At 46.8% G+C, this 24,261-nt stretch overlaps 1 protein-coding gene across 1 annotated transcript in view; it reads left to right on the plus strand.

Annotated features, from left to right (window-relative positions):
- Positions 1 to 24,261, plus strand: part of ATP8A2 (ATPase phospholipid transporting 8A2) — a 2,134,099-nt gene that overhangs the window by 841,071 nt on the left and 1,268,767 nt on the right. Inside the window, exon 17 of the mRNA XM_086935178.1 lies at positions 7,197 to 7,302. Coding sequence (XP_086791304.1) covers positions 7,197 to 7,302 — 106 coding nt within the window. The remainder of the gene's footprint in view (positions 1 to 7,196; positions 7,303 to 24,261) is intronic.

Genomic DNA, 24,261 nt, shown 5'->3' on the forward strand with positions numbered 1-24,261 from the left:
ATTGTATGTATTTGGGGCCAAATCCCAGTTTTTCCAACACAGCCTACAGGTACAGACATTCGATGGTGTTAAAGGCCATTGCCGTGTTCAAGGAAACTATAACCGCCGGTTCCAATATAGTAGCCACCCTGCCCAGAACTCTGTGGACTCTGCGTAGATTCAACGCTGTGTTACGGTGCAGAATGAAACCTGATTGGTCTGAATGGACCAAGGTTCCAATCGCTGTCAGGAGGTGGGTAGTAAGGAGCTTAGCCGAGATCTTGGGCTCAGCATTCAACAGGGATATTGGTCGGTAGGAACCACATTCAGTCTTGGGCTGTCCTTCCTTGTGAATAGACACTATTGTGGCAGTACGTTGGTCAATTGGCAAGATTCCCACTTGCCTTGAGTCCTCATACATGGCCCTCAAATACAGGGCCAGTTTGTCTGGTCGGAGCTTGTACAGCTCAATAGGTAGCCCCGTTGGGAACAGTGGCCTTACCAAGCTTAAGCGATCGTATGGCAGCTGCTATTTCGTTGTTGGACATGTCACTGTCCATAAAGTCGTGTTCGACCACCGACAGTTTGGGTAGAGCTATGTCGTTAAGCATCTGACGGGAATCCTCTATAGGATAGGAGGCTTCTGAGGTATAAATAGTCCTGAAGTGGGCCGCCAAATAGTCCACAATAGCTTGCGGGTCTGGCAGGGAAGCACCCTCCACCCCTTGAAGTTCAGGTACTAGTCTGCTTGCCCACTCTCTCTTATCCAACCAGGCCAAGAGTTTCCCGGCCTTGTCGCCCACCTCATACACCCATCCCTGAACTGCTCTCCCCATGGCCTTTGCCTGGTCTGTCGCTAGAGCCCTGTAGTCCTGTTTACGTTTGAGAAAGTGGAGCTCGTCGAGGGTGACCTCTATTGCAAGATCTGCTTCCAGTCTCCCCACCTCTGCCTCCAGGGCCACCAACTCTTTGCGCTGTTCCTTCTTTTTCCCGGATATTAAGGAAAGGGCCTGGCCCTTTATCACCGTTTTAAATGCCTCCCAAAGCACCTGCGGAGATTCCACCGAGCCTTCATTCTCATTAAAATAGTTATCAATGGCCTTGAGAAGCTCTCTGCGGATATGGGGATCGCAAAAAAAAACACTGATTGATGTGGGCAACTCGCCCCACTTGTTGGTAACTGAGCGTCGCCTGGATCCACACCAGCGAGTGGTCTGAGATGCCCTAGCTAGATGTTTTATCTCCCGGACATGGGCGATTTGGGATGTAGTACCAGAAAGTAATCCGTTCTGGATAGACTCCCGTGAGCCCCAGAGTGGATGGTATATTGAGAGGCTTCAGGGTGAAAGACCCTCCACCCATCCACCAACCCCAGGGACTCCTGGAAGTCCGACACCCAGCTTTGCGAGCTAGGGAGAACACAAGGAGGATGTCGGTCCAGGTTCCCCGAGACCACCAAATTCAGGTCCCCTCCCAGCACCAAGAGGTCCTCCGGAATCTCCAACAGAAGCGCACCCAAGTCCCTGAACGTGGCGGCCTGAAAGCCCGGAAATACATATATTGAGAGAAAGGTGACAGGTTGGCCCCCCCATGTGCCCGAGACTCCTACATATCGTCCTCTTGCATCCAATCAAGTATTCTGCACTACAAGGGGAAAGGATTTTTCCATCAATATGCCAGCCCCCCCGGGAACCCGTGGTGAAACCTGCATGAGCCAATCAAACGTTACCCCCTCTGTGCAATGCTTTGCAGGTATTTCCAACTAGATGGGTTTCTTGCAGCAAAACGATGTCAGGGGCATGGCGCTTAACATACTGAAGAACCACACTACGTTTGACATTGTCCCCCAGCTCATTGACATTACAACTCAACAATTTAACCCCACTGTCTCCCACAGGTTCCATACCCAAATATACTGAAAATCACTGCGTGTAATGCCACTCCCCCAATCATAGTATCAATAGCAGTTATTGGTGTAATCAAAACTTCAAACAAAAAACAAAACACTGCCAACCAACTACCACACACCCTGCTGCCCTGCCCTCTGGGCTTAAAGCTGCCCATGAAAAACATGAAGAGTGTCTATCGCACCAGAAAAATTATCAAAAGAGAAAAGAAAAAAACAGAGGGGTGGTAGAGACAAAGTCCGCCCTCTCCCAGCCCAGCAAGCCTACTACTTTATACCCATCCAAATGAAATAACACAGGCCCATAAGAGTTCACTTACCCAACGGCCATGAAACTAGTCCCCCATCCATCCCTTTCACCCACCACACGCTGCAAGAAGAACTGGCCCAGCCACTTGACAGGCATCCCATCAGGCTGGTTCACTATTATCAGTGCCACCCCCACCCCCTCGCCCACCCCGGTCAGCCGGGCTTCTCGCACTCCTGCTCTCCAATCCGCTGCTGCCTCGGATTGGTCGAAAAACCACACTCGCCCATCCACCTCAACCGGGAGATGGGCAGGGAATAGCATGGAGTACTTCATACCCTGATCTCGGAAGACACGCTTGATCGACCTAAACGATCGATGTTGTCGGTGTACCTGTTGGGTAAAGTCCGGAAAGAAGGATATGTCTGAGTTTTTGTATTGCAGGGGGGCTCCAGCCCTCGAGTTTTGAAGGATGACATCTCTGTTGTGGAAATTCAGGATCCGCGCCAACATGTGCTGCAAGGGAGCGCCAGGATTCGGACGGCCGCCTGGGACCCTGTGGGCACTCTCAATGACAAAGAACTTACTGAGGCCCTTGGGTTGCAAGTGATTAAGGATAAGATCTTCCACAAAAAGGTCCGGCGGTTGCCCCTCTGCTTTCTCCGGAACTCCAAGGATACTTTGGTTATTTTGATGCAGGCGGCCTTTGTAGTCGTCCAGCTTGAGGTCGGTAAAGGTGTGGAAGTCCTGAAGCTCCTTGACAGCTCCCTGGAGCTGTGAGACATTGTCTACCAGGCTGGTCGTCGTGAGTTCCACTTGATTGACCTTTTCATTCAGTTTGCCCATGTCGGCTCTAATGAGGTTGACATCTATAGCCACAGTGTCCAGAGAAGTCCTGACTCCAGTGATAGCGGCCATAACTTCCTTGAGCAAGATTTCCTGCTCCTCCTCGCCCAGCCCCCCAGATCCGGAGTCTCTGGGCACTCTGGCCTTTTGCGTCTCTTTTGGGACGGTATAGAGGTCCAGCTTGTTTGACTGCGTACTTTTGGGTCCACGGGGCCTCACGGTCTTGCTGCGCTCCATTGTGACCTGCTCCAGCCTGCTCTAGCCGATAGACTACAAGAAGCGATGATGCAGGGGTCCACTACACGGACGGGGAAGGTCGGCAGAGACAAGTTGGTGGAGGATTGTCTTCACCAATTGTGATGCGCCGCCGCCCTGGAACACCTAACGGCTGGCGCGCCCGCCAAACACACAGCTCCTCTTCTCCTCCAATGCGTCCCCACCGGACCCAGTCCCCGTCGCTGCCTCCGGTTCCACAGATCTCCCCAGGTGCCGTGTCCAATTGCACTGGAAGTTATCCTGCGATATCAATCCCAAGAACATGCCCCAGTCACAGCGCCCGGCTCTAATTCAGCCGCCAGCCAGGGCAGGAAAGAGGAAGACTCGGCTGACTTTTTTTTTTCTTTCTGGTGCAGGTCCCGGGCACTGTCCTGCCCCTCAAGGATGGGGGGGGCCCAACTCGAGCCCCACCCCAATTGATCAGACCACCGAACAGGTGCTCCAGCGCAGGAAGCACCGCGGTCCCCGTTGCTAATATGGGTCCGGCGCTCCAGGTCGCACAGGACCACACATACCTCCCGATTCTCCACTGCAAAAGGAGGGCACGCCAAGGGTGTCTCTCCGGGGGGGTGCAGTTGGCAAGGGCTGATGCGGACCACAAATCTTCTGGGGGCAAGTCAAGTCCTCAACAGTGGTGGAGGCAACGGGAACACCCAGTATTAGGGATGTGCAGCCGCCATCTTGTGCATCGTGGCCGGCGCCCCCACCTCGCCCCGATCCCCTTGCCTCACCGCCCTTTCCAAGCCCCGACTAGGCTCCACAATCTCCGCCGCTACTGCCATTGCCGCCGCTGTGTTCAGAAGCAAATGCTGCTCAGGCGGCCACCGAACCAAGGATATGTTCGCCGGGTCCCCAAGCCGCTGCGCCACTGCCGGGCCACAAAGAGCCAGATGGAGCTCTGCAGCCGGCCGGGCCCAACACTGTGTGGCCCAGCTTCAGGTCCTGCAGCAGGCCAAAGCTTCCAAGGGTGATTTCTCTGCCGCTGAAGTCACTATGATCACCGGAGCCGGTGGGATGGGCTCCGACAGCGATCCGATCACAGATACTGTCGAGGGGTACTGCAGATCTGTGTGCAGGATAAACGTGGGATAGAGCGGACAGCGGATCTCCCTCACAGCGCGGCCATCTTCATCCCGTGCTTGGCCACGCCCCCCCCCCCCACATGTTGTTTTTAAGCAAATTGTAATAGTCTGAATATTCCCTACCTGCCTATAGATGCTGAAAATGTGAACATTTGAATTACGTTTTTGATTCTGTGGGCGGGGTGCACACACTGTGATGTGCCCATTTCACTCATTGAAAGATGTTTTACCACCCCTACCGATAGCAAATATTTCCACGTTTATAGGGGTTACTACCACAGTCATTTGACCTAAGCAGTATCAACAACTTGTAGCTGCTGTCGAAGTGCTACAGACATCTCTTTCTGTAAGCATTAGTGTCTTGCCCCACATTTAAGTATCACTTATGCTGAATTTCCTGAAAATGATCTATAGGAATCAGGCCTGAGCAAAGAATAAAGAATAGGGTAATACATCAATCCATGTGTCAATCATCGTAAATGGTTTGGTGATTCCTCCACTAGCAGCATCTATCAACAAGGAAAGAATGTCTTCTGTGCTGCAATTAAAGTGGAAGTTTATGTATATTCTATACTCCTAAAGTCTAATGCTCCTAGAGTTGCAAAACCGCTAACCTGACAAATCTCAACATTTCAGAATTTGGGCTGAAGTTGTGAACCTGGTCCCCTCATTACTGTTGCCAATCATAGAGGGTATTATGGTACATGTTCCCACAGGCAGAAAGTGATACAATGGATATATATAGCAGAATTATCCCTATCGCTGCCCTACTTTGTGAAATTTCAGAGCTGGATCACTGTACTCACAATAGCCAGCAAAAAGACTTTATTGAGAGGTCTTAAACCAATGAATATTTCCCAATGCTAACCAAATTCGCCTTTCGGAATATGTCTCTTTATATTGACAGAAGCAGTTATTAGTGGATCTCCTTGCCAAGTTTTATTTTCCTGTTTATATGATCACTTTGCATAGTTCTTACACTTTTTTGAGCCCCTCTTGTTCTTTGTTCTCTTGTTTTTTGAGCCCTTCTTGACCTCTTGTTTCTTGAGCCCCTCTTGTACTGAGCATTCATGAAAAATATCTTCATTATTTTTGATGTTTAAAAAACTGGGAGTAATGCAGCGGTAATTCTAGTCGAAACGTGTGGGTCATGCCGCTCTATTACATAACGATACGTTAGTGGGTCCTGTGCATAGTTTAGGTAAATAGCTTAACATTGACACCTTTATGCTCTTTGTTGCTTTGATAATAATTGATACCCTTGTCCATGTGGGTCAAGTCATTGCTCCAGTGGTATATATATGAATAATTCATACTGGACACTATTGACCTTTACTTTCAGTACACTCCATTTTATTATATTCAAATAAGTGACACAGAGACTCCCGTGAAACTAAATTCTCCTTTACTCCAGTGCATCATGTCTCACAGCTGATTTGGCATTGTCGCCAGGAAGTCGCTGGTACAGAACGGTGGGGCAGAAGCTGCAGACCTTCAGAGGAATCCACTGACATATTGTAGCACATGCCTGAAGCTGCTTGCATGCCTTCCCTAAATGGACACCTTCATCAGCACACTGCAGAGGGATTCACAATCAACATTCATGTCTGTTTATTAGTGTGGGAGGGGGGCAGAATCATGTTTTTGGTAGTTCTCATTTGAGCTATACACCCTCTCAATCTACATTTTCACCATTACATTTTGGACATTTTTTTTTAAACTCAGTGTGTTGTTTCTCAGTGTAAAACCCTTTTGACCATTCCCCTCCAACGCAATAGCCCTTTCAGCAAGATAGTCACATCAACCTTAGAGACCGCTCTACTGTACAAAGGGATGCTTTAATATAACAGATTTGAGCTTACAAGCATGACCTTAGTCATCACCTTACACTCGTACTGGCATAGTAATTCATAGAACCTCTACACCCCATATCACTGCTCAAACACTACTCACCTTCTTGAAATTACTGGATCCCACTGTTGCCTCAGATATCTTTTAATCCTATGGGCCAGACCCTGAAAACCTATCTCTTGGACATTCTGATGCTTCGCAATAATACTGCACTCGTGATTCCATCACCATCCTCAACGCTTGTGGTCATCCAGTCTTCTGGCTCAACGATCTTCAAGCCCCTGACTATTATGTTGGGACTGAAACAAGGCCAAAGTTCCTTTTCACTACTAACACAAAAAATTAACACATATCTACACAACTTCGCAGCCGGTGGTCACACTAGAAAACAAATATATGTTTCCACACAAAACATATTTTATCAGAGCCATATATAACTATGTAACTAAATATGTTACAATAAAACTTTTGAAGTGTAAAATGGAGTCAAATCTACTTCCAACCAAGGTGGGAGAGAGGACAACTTGCATATGGTAAAATTGATGGAATTATGGAATTACAGTAGCAAATAGTGTAATTTGATTTATTTGTGTTGATTCTTCAGGAACCACACCATCTCGCATAGACTGCTTGTAGACATAGACATACTTTTACTCAATTGTAAAATATAGCAACCTTGTAATAAATACTACAAATAAGGGTTGGTTCACATTGTTAATTTTGGCCCCTCCTGGCATTGATGTCTAGCTGGTCGTACTAGGGATCATATATTTCCAGTAAGCAAAGAAGTGATGGAGGTGGTGGTGCCCGGGTCTCTGAGAAGACATCGGAAATGAACAACTATGGAGTACCTTAGCCCAGTTAGCCGACTTCGTTGGCAAGAGAAGAGGTGTTACAATTTCTCAATGGCATCGTGCCATTGGCCTCAGTGAAAAATAGAATAACATCAAACTGTTTGGTTGTGCATTTACTAAACAAATGTAGAGATGTAGCTGTCTTTGTTTTACAGCCCACCGCCATGCAAATACAAGAGTTCCTGACTTTGCTCGCTGTGTGTCATACGGTTGTTCCTGAAAGGGATGGAGACACCATCATCTACCAAGCCTCTTCACCAGGTAGGTCATCATTCGCTTATATGTGGTTTTTGTCTCTTCGGGGCTAGAATTGTACAGTCATACAAGTAGAGGAAATGTGGAAATTCAACACATCGTCTTGAATATGTGGAGCTCAATTGCAAAAAAATGTTTTGCTTGTATGTATATGCTTTGAATTTAACAGTGCAAGGCATTCAGAAAAGTATAGTTTGCCATTTTAAATCTGTTTCCTTCTACAGAAAAATATCCTGTTCTTGTGTAAAATTCACATGTGTAAATCCATGGAAATGAACTGCTGAATGATTGGCCAAAGAAGGAAATTTACTATTATCCCTAAATTCTGACTAATGATTTGTTTGTTAAATAGCTGATGGATGAATCAGACCTCTATATCCACATCACATATATTAGGGTTTCAGTTAAGAAGGTTGTCAATAAGTGGATTCTTCTGGCTGTGACCACTAAGTCAAAATAAAAAGCAATGGAAAAGAGTCTACCAGCATGGCAATGGCCCAGAGCCCAAACCTGACTAATTACCACTTCCCAGGATCTGAACAGCTGAACATTAGTGACAGACTGTCCAATGCGTCATCCAAAATGAAAAAATGTTATTGTGGTCTAAATTAAATAGAAAATTGAGGGATCGCTCAGACTTCTAGCCCAACATCTGAGGAAACCTGCCTCTCCATCTTGACCTTCTTTATAAACAATTCTGGCTTAATCTTTACCAACATTGAGCATAACATTGCAGCCCAGAGTGACCCTGCATCCCCAACCCTAAAGCTACCACCTGAGTAGCTTGGTCTCTAAGAGGTGATATCCATGCCTAAATATTAAATGTAACAACAACAGGGTGATGGATGAATACTTGAATTAATCTCAGCCACTGGCCATTGCTTGGGCTTCATAACAATCAACCATGCCACCTCCGTTTGGACTTAGCCATATGCAAATCAGCCTTTGCCCTGCTCCTCATGGGAACAGATCAGCCTGAACTGCCAAGCCAGGTCCTCCCTGAACTGGAGTACTGGTAACCTAGGACCGGTATAAATGCAGCATACTGACCAGTTGAATGGTATCCCAGCCTTTAGGCAGGCTACCCTTCCTTGGGTCAGAGTGGGATTAGAGATCACATATTTTTATTAATTAACCTCAAATCCATTACCTCTTCTAAGGCACCCAACTGCACCATTAGTTTAGTCGGAGAGCTCTTCAGAGTTATTTGTATAACCAGATTTGATTAGATTCTCTTCCATATGTCATACTGGCACAGTCATTGTATGTCCAGATTCTTACTGCAAACGTTTCTATGGTAAGCAGGGGTGTAAGTAGGTCAGGGGCGGTGCTGTCCACCCCGGGCGCCACTCTATTTAGGGGCGTTGGAGGTGAGCAAGTTGTCTTTCGACTACCACCATCCTTCTGACTCCCGAGAGCAAGCCGTCCATTGTCCACCCCCTCCTCCACACCCCCCACCTCCAGAAAAAGTTGGCGGTCGGCTGCCACACCCCTGCCACTCTTACCTGCACCAGGCAGCAAAGTTAGGGGCCACCCCATGTGGCAGTGGGTAACTCTGCTGCAAACACCTTCCAAAAAGGAATGGATCAGAGAGCCATTGAATCCAATCCAAGAGAAGATGGTACTATTTCCAGCCATTTCCACTGAGATAAGTCTAGGTCCACTGCCCACTCTATACAGAACCCAGATGAGGCAGTCCCGTCCAAAAAAACCAAGACCTTCTTTGTGTCAATGGAAAGCAGATCTACAGAAAAGGCCTTTCTTTTGCCCTCCCTGATGAAGGACTGGGTTCTTTTGGACCCAGCGGTGCCAGGGCACAACACCTGAAACCTTCGTGGGTAACCTGCTCCGGCGTACAAGTCACAGAGACACGGGACACTTCCTTCGGCGTCAAAGATTCAAGGTTTATTTGCTGCAGGGAACACAGAAGTCACAGGAAGTACATCGAGTGTAGTTCGGGGAGACTGCTTCAAATTGGTTCTGTGGATCGCTCCTTTTATACAGTTTTTACCCATAGGATAACATTGAACACAAAAGTTTACAACCCGGTTCCCACATTTAGCTCCCAGAGGGGTCGCTTTGGTCACTTTGAAACACACAAGGTCCGGAACATAAGTGCGGAAACATTTGGCGGTTCCCAACTGTAAAAACCCATCTTCCCACCATTAGCAAATTCCAATCAGCAGTAAAGTAGATCGAAATAGGAACGAAGACAGGTGCAGAGGAAGACGGAGACAGTGGGGAGATCGGAAAGGGTGTAAAAGGGGAGGTATCGGGAAACACGAGATACAGGCATCAAAGGGACGTGCCTAATGAGATGCACGGCTTGAGACAATAAGCCCGTGCGACAAGATGAGCCTCGAGCGGCGCCACCTGCCTTACAGCAGCAACCCCCCTGCCATAAAGACACTCACAAAGAACATGTGTCTTCCGCAAATATCTTGGGAGTCCCAGGGTCGCGAAGCGGACAGCGTCCGTTCGCTGGCTACTTGAGGGCAAGAGACAAAATGGATGCCGTATCTAAGATGGAACCCGTGGGTACAGATGAAAAACCCACATAACAAACGAATGGTTTAAGTTAGCACAGCGAAACTGCGCACACTTACTAAACTCGTCATTTGCGGTTCGTAGATACCAGACTCGACCATATGCGTGCGAGTCGAAAACACCACTTACAATTGTCACGGAACCTCAGACGCTCCTTTTGCCCTCATGTAGGCAAGCACTAGTCGGAATCATATTCGATATTCATCAGACCATCAAGATGTCGTTGTAGCATAGCTCTGTCCAATCGAGTCCCCTTGGTAACAGATGGTTGTCTCATACACGTTGTAGCACAGAGGCCACATAAGGCAGGACCACACTGCACACAAAGGCAACACGTGAACAGGAACACTACCACAACTCCGATGATCATCAGAATCTTCCAACCCCAAGTCGATATCAGGCCCCAAAACCATCCAAGTAGCGTCCAATCCCCTACATCCACGTGTATGGATTCGGAGATCTTATGCAACTTCGAGATGGCTTGATAGACAGTAGGAGCATTATCTGGGATGAAAATGCAGCAGCTCGAATGGATCACCTTACATACCCCACCGCGATCTGCTAAGACGACATCTAAAACCATACGGTTTTGTAACGTCATAAGTCTCTCCGCCTGAAGTTCTGTGGTGATATTACCAAGGGCACTGGCAGTAATATTAGCTGTCGATTCTACCACTCGAGTCAACTGTCTCAGGTTCCTACTATTAACCATAGGTCCCCAAAACGGGAGGAAACCCTTGAAAAAGTCTCCTGCCTCTTGACCGGCAGTATCCTCTTCGCTAATTACGCCTCGTACAACTCTAGTCTTATGGTAATCGGCATCTACAGTGAACGTCGGAGGCAACAGATTTGCAATAAAACATGAGCCCATGAAGTCTGCGGGCAACCATGTGTATGCACGATCATAACAGATGAAGTATGTACCCTTGGCAGCCAGAAACACAGGGGACGAGAACATTGGCAGAACGTAACTTTCAGTGCAAGCACTTGCTCCAAGTGGGGCTTGCGAACCACGACCCACAAGACAAAGATTACCAGTGTGGGGTACGACCCATATTGGAGGCGAGCTTTTAAGCTGCTTTTCATTAGTGAACATACTATATTCCCCTCTACTTAGGACCCTATAGGCTTGTACCTCCTCTTTAGGGATAAGAAAAGGATCATGGATCTCATCTTCCATATCCTCTATTGCCATTGATAGCAGCCTCTGATACGAGGTAGGACCAGAGTTGGGGGAACGTTGTTCTTGAATGGGGTGGAAACCCAGTGTGCTTCGAAACATTGTTTGGAATGCTCGAGCTGACCCTTGGGAACTATACGGTAACACCAGATATGGAATTCCCTTACCCGCAGTATGTGGCATCAACCCACACACCCAACAATTAGTAGTGTTAACCACTAACTGATGCTGATGGAGGAGCTGAATAAAGGAATTGTTGCGGAATTCTACACGTCTAGCCTGCTCGTGTTCCGGTAACATGTGAAAGGAATGGGGAGAAGCAGTAGTGGTAAGATTAGGGTGAGGAGTAGGAGTAGGGGTAGCAGGTAAGAAGTAAGACATAGTGTAATACACCCCACCCGCCAAAAATGCAGAAGCAGTCAGAAACAACACAAACAATTGAAGTATAAAACATTTGGTACGACTGAGTTGCTGCAGCTTGAATCTGTATGCCTGAGCTCCTTCCAAATCATTCAGCTTCGAAAATGCCATTCCCTACGACCGTCCGCAACGTTTCTTGACGCACTCCGTTCTGTGCAGCAATAGTCAATCCCCAGGAGTTCCTAGGAACCGACGGCCTTTAACCTAGCGTCAAGACCTACTGTCCAGAAGGAAGTACGCGCGCGGCCCTACGGCCCTTAATACACAATATGAATATATATAAGCACAATGTTTCTCAGCTGTGGAAGTAAAAAGATACAAGGAAGGAAGCTTGATATATGTACAAAAAAATTTCAATGATACGAATGTTCAAAATTGATCATGGGAAACGAAGATATTGCAGTTATCAATTTCAGCAAAGCAAGAAAATTTTATTTGTCCTTAGTGTGAGATCGCAAAGAATATCGATGTTTCCCGGGACGTGTCTGCTCGTCGAACAAAGGATCCGTTGAAGAAACAGCGTCCTGCTGATCAGTTGGTTGATCTGGTCTTGAGTCTTTTGCTGACAAGTGTTCAACAGTGGCTCTCTGCTGCGCTGAGGATTCTCCAACAAGCTGTGCGTCGCTGAAAGGCACAAACGCCGGCAATGTTTCTGTTTCTGTTGACGCAATGCCTTTCCTTACCCACGGGTCTGCCGGCAAAGGAATAGGGACTCGCTTACAATGGGTAGCATGTACCCAATTTTTCCGCCCCTCAAGACGAACGGCAGTCCTCGTGGCCAGGAGCACCTGGTAAGGTCCGACAAATCGGGGGTCCAGATTGTTCTTGCGTGAGAAGTTACGAGTAACCACCCAGTCCCCGGGCTGGAGCTGGTGGCCTGGACCCTCCGTCTGCGTCGGCAAGGCGTCGTAAACCTGTTGGTGAATTAACCTCAGTTTAGCAGTCAAGTCATGTAAGTAATCAATCAACATCGGATACTCAAGATCAGAGAATATTCCTGGCCTAGGAACCCCCCACACATTCGCAGGACGGCCGAACACTATTTCATAGGGACTAAGCCCTATTCGGGAGTGTACAGTCGCCCTAGTTGACAGTAGTGCTAGAGGCAAAGCATCAGGCCACGAAAGTCCAGTCGTAGCCTGAATCTTCGCTAGTTTTAGTTTAAGGGTGCCATTGTACCCCTCAACCAATCCAGCTGACTGGGGATGATTGGCGCTGTGGAATTTCTGATTAATTCCAAGGCCCTTACACACACTCTTCATCACACTTCCAACAAACTCACTTCCGTTATCTGACCACACGACTCTAGGCATTCCATACCGAGGAAAATATTCCTTCAGTAGGATTTTCGCAGTAGACAAAGCAGTATTGTCTTTGAGGGGATAGGCCTCAATCCATCGGGAGAATGCGCAAACCACAACCAGAACGTATTTCAGGTTATTGCATCGCTCCATATGGATGAAGTCCAATTGGATCACCTCAAAGGGATACGAAGGAGGATCAAAACTGCCAGGGGGAGTTGGGGTTCCTTTGCCAGGATTGTACATTATGCACACCATACAATTCTTCACCAGACGTTCAGCACATTTCGTAATTCCATCATTCTTCCACACAGCAGCCAGCAACTTGCAAATGCCTTTCGCGCTAATATGTGCTAACCCATGTGCCATTGTCACAACGGCCAGCACATACGCATCAGGCAACATCCATCTTTTCTGATCTGACAAATCAATCCAGCAACCATTCACATCCAACTTTCCCGTACTTTCTTTCCACTTCGTCTTTTCAGTCTCAGTGGCCTCATTCTGAATCGCTTTCACGCTCTCTATAGTATCTTCACACATACTTGATTCTGTAGGCCACCTAACCGAACTCGTCACATACATTCGAGTGCTAAGGTTCCGGGCAGTCTCCTTAGCAATCTCATCTGCAAACGCATTACCACGACCAACATCATCCGTCACTTTACGATGCGCACTACACTTAACAATTGCAACTTGCGCGGGCAAAGTCAATGCATCCAAAAGATCGTTCACAAGCTGGCCATGCTGTATTTTCGTGCCATGCGACGTCAAGAAACCACGCTCTCGCCACAATCGTCCAAAACTGTGCGCTACACCGAAAGCGTACTGGCTATCGGTGTACACATTCACACGTTTCCCTTTCGCTAACACACATGCTCTAGTGAGAGCAATCAGCTCTGCAGCTTGGGCAGAATTCTGATTCAATCTTGCAGTCTCAACAACAGTATTCAATGTTACAACAGCATAAGCAGTAGTCACATCGCCATTCGGCAACTTAAAACATGACCCATCCACATACAGAGTGCCATCCGGGTCTTCCAATGGGGTGTTTTTAAGGTCCACTCGACCTTTCGTTTCCTCTTCCGTCCGCAAGTAACAGTCATGTTCTGCTACTTCATCTGACTCTGCACTAATTGGTAACAAAGTTGCCGGATTTAGGACATTACAACGTTTTATCTGAATATGGCTTGCCAAGAGCGTCAATTCGTACCCAGACAACCTCGCACTCGTCAAGTGCTGAGTTTTCGTTCGATTCAAAAGAGTATCGACTGCATGCGGAACCATCACCGTAAGCATATTATCCATGACCAATCCTGCTGATTGTCGGATGGAGACCGCAGCTGCCGCAGTTGCTCTCAAACAACTCGGCAATGCTCTAGCTACTGGGTCTAAGGTCGAGGAAAAATATGCACATGGACGTTGCTTACCACCAAAAGGTTGCGTTAGAACACTCAAAGCACAACCTTCCCTCTCGTGAACATATAGCGTAAACGGCTTACTGTAATCAGGGGTACCTAACACAGGAGCCGAACACAATGAATCACGTAATTCAGAAAAACTTTTCTGACATTCTTCCGTCCATGGTAAAGGAGTTGAAACATCCTTGCACGTAAGAGCCACCAATGGTTTCGCTAATAATGAAAAATTAGGAATCCACTGCCTGCAGTACGACGTGATACCTAGAAAGGCACGCACATCTCTTTGGGTTTGTGGCACAGCCATTCGCGCAATCGCTGCAATTCTCTCAGGGGTCAATCTCCTTCCCTCCTTTGACAATAAGTGACCTAGATAGGTTACTTCTTGACAACAATATTGGAGTTTAGAAGGTGACACCTTGTGATTTAACTCACAGAGATGTTGCAGCAACGACACTGTAGCAATTTTGCAAATGTCCTGAGTATCAGCAGCCACCAATAAGTCGTCGACGTATTGGATTAAAGCCGCACCAACCGGCAACCTAAACGCATCCAGTTGACCCTTCAAGGCTTGACTGTAAATCGATGGACTTTCACAGTAGCCCTGAGGAGCGCGTTTGAACCGGAAGCTACGTCCACCAAGAGAGAAACCGAAAAGGTCCCTGCTCTCTTCGGCAATCGGGATGCTGAAAAACGCATTTTTCAAATCAATCACCGAAAACCATGAAGCAGTAGCTGGAATCAGAGTCAGTAGCGCCGTGATGTCAGGCACAACAGGGAATTGAGGAACCACAATTTTATTTACCTCCCGTAAATCGATAACAAAACGATAAACAGGCGGTTTGGTAGGATCAGTACGTTTAAGAATGGGCAGTACAGGGCTGTTGCACACGTTTCCCCGAGTCTCCTCAATAACATCTTTCTCGATCAAGTCATAGATGATCGCTAACAAAGCTCGCTCACCATCAAGGGAGATACGATATTGGGGAGTACGTGGCAATCGCACATTCGATTTCAACTGAACAACATAAGGGGAGATATCAAGTAGGCCCACGTCATTTGGACCCGTCGCCCACAAAGACGCAGGAAGAGAATTCAATTCCGGTGGAAGCTTATCGAGAGACAAATACATGGGAGAGACTACTCTCTCTCCTAACGTAAGCTTTACACCCGCAGGAGAACAATACAAAGTTGCATACAAGCGTTTAAGCAAATCCAGACCCAAAAGATTTTCGCCACAACCAGTAGTCAAAATCAACGGAGCTTCGAGCTCACGAGGCCCAATTTTAAGGGGCAAAGGGCGCGAAACTGGATTGCTAACGGGGGCGCCAGAGAATCCAACGGAAACATTTGTTAAGCCAGACAAAGGTGCGCCAGGGAGTTTCGAATGCATGATAGAACTTTTCGCTGCACCAGTGTCCAACAGAAAAGGCTCAACGACGCCCGATGTAGCAACTGCGACGTAAGGCCCTCTCTGATCAACCGGAACTGATACCACTCCCTCTCCTTGTCTTTGGCTGTCCTAGTAATTACTATCGTCAGTTCCCTGATCGACGTAATAATCGTCTACATTGTACTGCGCAGATCGTCCTTGCGATGATCCACGTTGATCAAAACAGTTATTAGAATTTGACGAATGGTCAGAGCGATCATTCTGAGCACCACGACCTCTACCACGTGATGCGTGCTGTGAACCACCACGGCCTCCTTTGGATGAATTACCGCTATTACGTTCATTTAAAGCAGGGCAATTGAATTTAATGTGTCCCTCCTGTCTACAATAAGCACACTGATTGTACCCTAACGAGGATCTTTGGAAAGAGGAATCATTACGCGACTGCGATCGATTCGATTGCGACTGCGATCTATTCTGCTGAGACGCATTCTGATTAGAACGTGGCGGATACGCTTGTTGTAACAACACTTTAGTTTTTAGTTCTTTCGTCTTTTTGTCAGCACGGTCATTTTCCTCTTTCTCCCTATTCTCATAATATTGCGCCGTAGCCAATATCTGAGCTGAGGTAGAAACGGCCCATGCACTTTCTGAATTCCTTAATTTATTGCTCAAATCGGGCAACAAGTTCGACACAAATTTATCCACAAACAACCGTTGTCCACCCTCAGTACCCATATCTTGCCCACTATGATCAATGAATGCTTCCTCGAACCTCGTAAAGAAGTCTGATACACTCTCATCTTTCTTTTGTTTGCAAGCTGACAGTTTGTCCCAATTTACCCTCATAGCTGGCATAAGAGTCTTCATTAATGTTATTATTCGCTGAGGAAGGGCAGTAATCAATGGATCGGGTTTAGTAGCAGCCACTTGTCCAGCATCTGCCGCTGTAATGGCAGCCCAATCACCACCTAATTCATTCGCGTGATCTTGGTGACGAATCTTAGCCCATACCGGTTGCGGTACGACGTTGCCAAACAACATGTCGATATCGGCAAGATTCATTACCGTAGCATCTACGAGCTGCGATAATTCCTTGTAATACCCAGTAGGATTTTTACGAGGATCGGGCAAAGATTGTTTCACCTGAAGCACTTCCGATCGTTTCCATGGGAGGTGTATCCACACTCTCTCAAAGTGCGCCACTACCGGAGGATTAGCATTAGCATCAGCTGGTATCCAAACCGGCGGAACTTCACGCATAGGATATTGGCCAGACTCGTCTTGCTTTTCAATGTCCTCAACGAACAATGCATGAGGAATAGGAGCGGGACGAAGAGATAGCAACCGCTCAATAGCACGTCGAACATTAGTATCCACTATCAGTCCAGTTGCGAACTGAAGTCGAAGTTCAGACAGGGCGGTCAGCACCTCGTCAGGCGCATTGGCCGCTATCTGATCATGAAGGAACTTGCACATTTCGTCAAACACATATCTCTGAGTTGGTATGTTGAATTGATTAAACGTTTCGAGGACAACACGAGGTGGATTTCTAAGGGGGTTTACCATCCAACCCATCGCCATGTTGTATAGCGCAACACGTTCTCTGTTTCCAGGAAGCTGACTACGTCTCTGAGGACCATCAGAACCAGCAGACCCAAAAACAGGTCCGAGCGACTGAAAGAAGTTTGTCGCAAGGGGAGAATTACGATTACGAGTAGAGGGAGAAGAGTAAGACACAGGACTAACAAGAGAAGGAGTAGAGACAGTAGCAACAACAGGGGTTAACAACACAGGAGCAGTAGCGAGAGCAGGAGTATGTGGAAGCGGAGGAGCAGTAGGAATAGAAACAGACAAAGGAGCAGGAACAGTCGGAAGAGCGGGTGCAGGTTGAGGAACTGGTGGAGGAACAATAGGTGGAAGAACAGGTACGGCAGGGACCACAGGAGCTGCGGTACCCTGTACGTACGGAGGTGGCGACTTCATAAGATAGGACATTAAAGGATCCTCAACTGCCTCTTCCTTCTTATCCGACTCCGTAGGCAAAGCAGGATAGCATTTATCTATGGACATACGCTGTAGCCTCTCAAACACTTCCTTATCCTTATCCTCCTTATCACGCTGGAACTGCTCAGCTTTCTTCACTATGGTAGCAACATTATCTCGCTGACTACGTTTATTCTGTCTGATTTCTTTCTGTCGGGCTTCTTTGCGCCACAACCGAAAGGCATCAAACATGGCCGGCCTTGATTTACGTTCGAACAACTTTATTTCCAAATTATCTAAGATCGACGCTTCGAAGCTACCGTGAGGTGGCCAACGAAGATCGCCGTCTTTCTTTGTATATTTAATCCAATAATCGTTAAAAGCAATCGGGCCTTGCCCATGTTTGCTATATAAGTCATAAGTAGGAGTTCCAACCGGAGGTATCGGACACGAGTCCTCCAGCAGGGAATCCGCACCACAAGGTCTAAAACAACTGAACAAAGTACTGCGACCAGGCATCTCGCACACTAGCCGAGTTTCACAAACTTCAAGGGTTACGGGATTTACCAAGTCCCAGCAAAGAACAAAACCCTCGGTTTTTGGCGGCTGCAGTCGTCAAACAAATACAACAACAAAGTACGCTAGCAAAGTGTCACCGACAAAAACACTCACACAGCGTGTACAACAAAAACACTCGCTAAAGTGTCAACAACCAAGAACTCTGGGAGCGACCCACAAATACTTAACTCAAAGATCGATGGCGTCCTCAGGAAGGCCCGTCAATCGTCTCGCTATACCAAGGTCTACGCCAGGCGCCAAAACAGGTCTACAGTCAGGGCAGCAGTCGGTCGCAGCCGTCAGGAGGCGGGAATCTTCGCGGGAAAAGTCTTCGGGCCACTTATTTCGACAACAGGATCGATGAAGCGGGGTGCACCTTCCCTCGGAGATTTCACACGAAGTTCCTCACGATCGTCGGGCTTGGACCGGTACCACTGATGCAGCCCCACGTTGGGCGCCAACTGAAGGACTGGGTTCTTTTGGACCCAGCGGTGCCAGGGCACAACACCTGAAACCTTCGTGGGTAACCTGCTCCGGCGTACAAGTCACAGAGACACGGGACACTTCCTTCGGCGTCAAAGATTCAAGGTTTATTTGCTGCAGGGAACACAGAAGTCACAGGAAGTACATCGAGTGTAGTTCGGGGAGACTGCTTCAAATTGGTTCTGTGGATCGCTCCTTTTATACAGTTTTTACCCATAGGATAACATTGAACACAAAAGTTTACAACCCGGTTCCCACATTTAGCTCCCAGAGGGGTCGCTTTGGTCACTTTGAAACACACAAGGTCCGGAACATAAGTGCGGAAACATTTGGCGGTTCCCAACTGTAAAAACCCATCTTCCCACCATTAGCAAATTCCAATCAGCAGTAAAGTAGATCGAAATAGGAACGAAGACAGGTGCAGAGGAAGACGGAGACAGTGGGGAGATCGGAAAGGGTGTAAAAGGGGAGGTATCGGGAAACACGAGATACAGGCATCAAAGGGACGTGCCTAATGAGATGCACGGCTTGAGACAATAAGCCCGTGCGACAAGATGAGCCTCGAGCGGCGCCACCTGCCTTACAGCAGCAACCCCCCTGCCATAAAGACACTCACAAAGAACATGTGTCTTCCGCAAATATCTTGGGAGTCCCAGGGTCGCGAAGCGGACAGCGTCCGTTCGCTGGCTACTTGAGGGCAAGAGACAAAATGGATGCCGTATCTAAGATGGAACCCGTGGGTACAGATGAAAAACCCACATAACAAACGAACGGTTTAAGTTAGCACAGCGAAACTGCGCACACTTACTAAACTCGTCATTTGCGGTTCGTAGATACCAGACTCGACCATATGCGTGCGAGTCGAAAACACCACTTACAATTGTCACGGAACCTCACTGACCAGGTTAATGTCCCTCCATGTGTTGTTGCTGGCCTGATACATGCCTAGCCAGGGTAGACCATGGCAGGTATAAGATTCTCTAACCTTCAGGCCAGGGCTTTTGTCAAACATTTTCATCAACATTTATAAGTGCTATGTTGCTTCCCTGGCTTGGTGCTACAAGATAGATATATTAGCTGCCCCTGTTGACAAAGTAATCCTTCTCTGTTCTGCAAATGTGTTGGAATAAGGAGGTGGGTGTGGGGGCCAAAATCCGGGATAAAGTTTTCTAAAAAGTACTAGAAAGCTGGCGGGTGTCGGACCATGCCTATTTTATGCTCTTGGATTGCATTTACTTCAGTTCAGTTCAGTAGATTTTTATTTCGATGATTAAAAACCATCATAAAAATACATTTTACAAAATTCATTGATTACATTTCTGAACCGTACATCATTAAAAACAAAGTTAATACAATTAAAACATGTGGCATTATATACATCTTTGCTCAACCTCTCGTATTTCTTAATCTTACTGCTACTTTAAAAAAATTCATAATAGAACATAAGGTGCGCATGTCATTCGCCTTTTGCAGAAAAAGTAGTGCAGTCTTAGCATGACGGAATTTTGCCTCTTTTAAAATATCCACAAGAAATCTAAGACGAGGATTCCGATAAAAAGAACACAAAAGTACAAAATGAAGGGTGTCCTGCGGAGAGCTATTGTCGCAGCCGCAGGCACCCTTCTGCTCAATTGTTAAAGTAAAACCTGATGGATAAGCCAAAATGTTATGTAACAAATTGAGCCTAAAACGACACATTAAAAATCTATCCTGCTGGTTATACATCAGAAATAAATAAGGTTCCATACCCTCTCCATTGCTTACTAAACGGTGTGCCACAACTGATCTTTTTGCTGATTCAGAGCTTAGTCTAACCAATTCAAATTTTTCTAGTAGCTGTTTTTTAATTCGATATTTACAAGAGGTGGCAATTAAGGTCGGATCACTAAAGAGTAACTGCTGATCGATAGATCCTAGTGTATCCTTGATATAGTTTAGCCAAGGGATTTGGAGGCACTTATCCTTTTGTAAACAATCTCCAACTATTACCTTACTTAACTCTGCTTCAGGGTTTACCCAAATTCTGAGTCATGTCATAAGGGGCCTCACCTTCACCTGGTCTATGATAAATTGGATCCCAAACTCAGTGTGTGCGATTTCTGCTGGGGTACTCTGCGATATCTTGAGGATCCTGCATAGGAATTTGTCTTCCTCCAGTTGTAAGTGTCTTGCATCCCTAAAACCCCAAACCTCTGCACCATACAAAGCATTAGCAGTGCTAACAGCTACATATAGATTCAATACTTGCTCTGGTGACCAATGACCCAGCCTTCGGGCAAAGTTTAGAATTGCACCGTTTGCAGAAACCAGCCTTCTGCGCCTTTCCTCAATTAAGGAGTCAAACTTTATCTCCCCGTCAAATAAAAGACCCAAGTAGGAAAAGGTGCTAACGGTTTCTAGTGTGTGGGACCCTATTTTAAATGAAAATTTCCTACAGGGTTTTTTGCTCGCCACCATCATGAAGGATTTTCTCAGATTCACGGACAGATCTAAATTATCCATGAATTTCACAAATCCGTCAACCAGGTGTTGTAAACTCAAAGCTGTTCGTGCAAGCAGGACCGCGTCGTCCGCGTACAACAGTACCGGAATATGACGCGTTCCTGCTTTGGGGAAATCCACATTCAAGGCAACCAGAGTTCTCTCCAAATCATTAATATATAATGAAAATAGAAAGGGAGCAAGGATGCACCCCTGCCTGACTCCGCTGGTGCACGGGAAGGGATCAGTAATCCCCCCCCCGTGCTAAAGCGGACCTTGGCAGTGGTGTTTCAATGTAATTCTTTAAGAATATTTATGAGTCCAGGGTCAATTCCCAGATTACTCATCATGGCCCATAATTTGTTTCTATTTACATTATCAGAGGCTGCAGCCAGATCCATAAAACCCATGTAGACTGTTCCTTTACTAGCTTTTGTGTACTAAGCAACTAATATGTAGAGGTTAAGACATTGGTCGCTAGTTGATTTACCCGGTCTAAAACCATATTGGGTGTCTGCTATGGTATGGTGCTCTTCTGTCCAGGCCATAAGGCGATTTAATACAGCCCTGCCCAACAATTTAGCTGACACATCAATCAACGATATTGGTCTATAGCATTGGGGATTGTCCCTACTCCCCTTTTTGAAGATAGGGACAATCAATGCGGTGGACCAAGATCGCGGGAGCCCAGATTTTATAGCTGCATTTAACACCCTAGTCATGATACAAGCCCAGAGATCGATGTTACTTAAATAGAGGTCTGGTGGCGTGCCATCAGGTCCCGGTGCTTTATTTCGGGTCAGTCCTTGGATGGCTTGACTAATTTCTTGAATTGAGAACTCAAGTTCCTTGGACTGGGTCCCGTCTCAACCCCCTTTAGAGATTGTATCACAGTTATGATTGTAGAGGCCCTTAAAACGAGCCACCCACTGTTCTGGGAGTATATTGGTGCTAATCACCGGGTCGTTGCTGTCTTGAAAACAGGGCCTGTTGATAATTTTCCAGAATTCGTTAGAATCCCTATTTTCCCCTGCCTTCCTCAGGTCAGCCCAGACTTCCGTTTGCAGCGTAGTCTTCCTCTGTTTTACCTTAGTTTTATATGTGTGTCGGCAGAGGGCTACTTTCTGCTTATCCCTAGGTTTGGTTTTAAGACATGATTTTAAATCTCTCAGTGCTCGAGAACAGTTGGTGTCAAACCATCGTGGTTGTGTTGCATTCTTTCTGGGGCTTTTACTTTCAATAGTCCGTCGACCAAGTCGGTTAAAGACTCGAACACTGAGACCAGCGCACCTCCCTCTACTGAAGGTTTGAGACAATCTAGGATCTGCTTTTTACCCTTTTCTATTAAAGTTCTGTAGAACTCCTGGGCATTGATTTTTGACCATCTAAGACGTCTCCCCTGGTCCACTGGGCGCAGCTCGATGGCTGCCGGAATACTCCTTATGGGGCGACCGCTATATGTTAATTTCAGAGTCAGCGGGTTGTGGTCACTAAAAGGACGCCAATCCGTTCTCACCTCTTTAACTTGGTCCTTTGCAAAAATAGATATCAACATATAATCTATAATAGAGGAACATCCTCTGCCTTTGAATGTTGGTGTAAGAGTACCCTCTTTACCCGGGACCACCAGATCGATTGTGTGTGTGAGAGCGTGAGTACCTAGTAGCTTCATTAATGTTGTTCCCTCCTTATTTTGCTCAAAATGTGGCCCACTCTCTACCGGGCAGGATGAACAATCAGGACTTACTGGAAAGAGTTTTGGGCATAGATGGCAATTTAAATCGCCCATCAACAGGACAATCGGTTCTCCTCCCCCTTTCTTTTGCTTGATATCTTGGTTGAGTCTGTTATCTAGTTCCTGGATTACTGCATTATTCCCATCTACAGGCCCTGAATTATAGATGTTGAATATCAGCAACCTCAGCCCTTGCCCTTGAAATACCACTGCCTGGAGGGTATGTGACGTCCAGGAGGGCTGTGTCCATGAACCTTCTAAATCAAGGTCAACGTACAGTGCTAGCCCTCCCTTTGCCCTGCCTGATCTACCTTCTTGAGCTGGCACAAAGAAACATTTATAACCCTCTATTTGGTAGGGGGAAGATTCTATCGCCCACGTCTCCTGGAATACTAATATATGGGAGCCGTGAATATTTTTTCTCCAATCCCCATTTTCAAATTTCCCTGCCAGGCCTGCAATATTCCAGGACAGTAACATCAGACATTCACTGGGTACTTTTCCAGTCTTCCCTCCCTGGTTAAATGGCCTGGGTTCATCCTTCCTGAGCGACATGACCCCCTGATCTCCCTCTCCTCCCTTTGCTAGGGGTTCTTCCGCTTTCTTTTCTTGATAACTTTCCAAGGCCCCTTTAACCACACATTCATTTCCCACCCTTCTGGCCATCTTCTCTTGACATTTCTCCATTTGGGGTAGTCAATCATTTGCATCAAGGGACAGTAGTGGACTCAATCTGATTGCCCATTGAGGGTAGTCCTGACTTGGTGTGAACTGGCCTATCTGCTCATGCATTTTAGCCCAATGACTAGCTGGTTGCCCTTCCTGTTCTGCCATTAGTGTAGTTCAGAGGGTGTATGACACGTTTCTTTGGGTAGAAATATCCTAATGATAGGGAGCGTATGGTACTAGTCTGGTTCCTGTTATAGCTGCCTAATATATATTCCACTAAATTGGTGTTTCTAAAATTCATCACCATGCTATCCCCTGTAATATCCTTCTTCCTGCTGCCTAGCCAGTTAACTCTTCTCACATGAAGAATCTCCCCACATTCCCCACCTTGCAGGGGCCTGTGTATTCAATCACTTAATTATCTTAGTTTTTAATTCCATATGTGATTCTTTCTCCACTGCCCTAAGTTCGGGTACCCCGGCAAAAACAACAACATAAGGGCATGCTTCAGGGGGCAAATTGATATGTGGTGCAGGATAGTCAGGTCTATCATTCGGCTCAAGGCCTCTCGGGTTTCTTTCAGTTAGACTATGAGTTGTTGAATTCCCTGTTTGTGCTAGCAACACATTTGTTCTCTGTTGAGCCTTATCAGTGTCCTTTTTCCCCCCCTTATGAATGTTTCCCCTCTCTAGCTGAGCTGTGCATTTACTTATTTTTCAACCAATATCGGGGACTCCAGGGTCTTGCATTCCTCAACTGTCAGTTAGGGTACGGGTGTGTCCCACTAAGGCCAT

This window comes from Lissotriton vulgaris, chromosome 8 (genome assembly GCF_964263255.1).
Source record: "Lissotriton vulgaris chromosome 8, aLisVul1.2, whole genome shotgun sequence".
Classification (NCBI taxonomy): Eukaryota; Metazoa; Chordata; class Amphibia; order Caudata; family Salamandridae; genus Lissotriton; species Lissotriton vulgaris.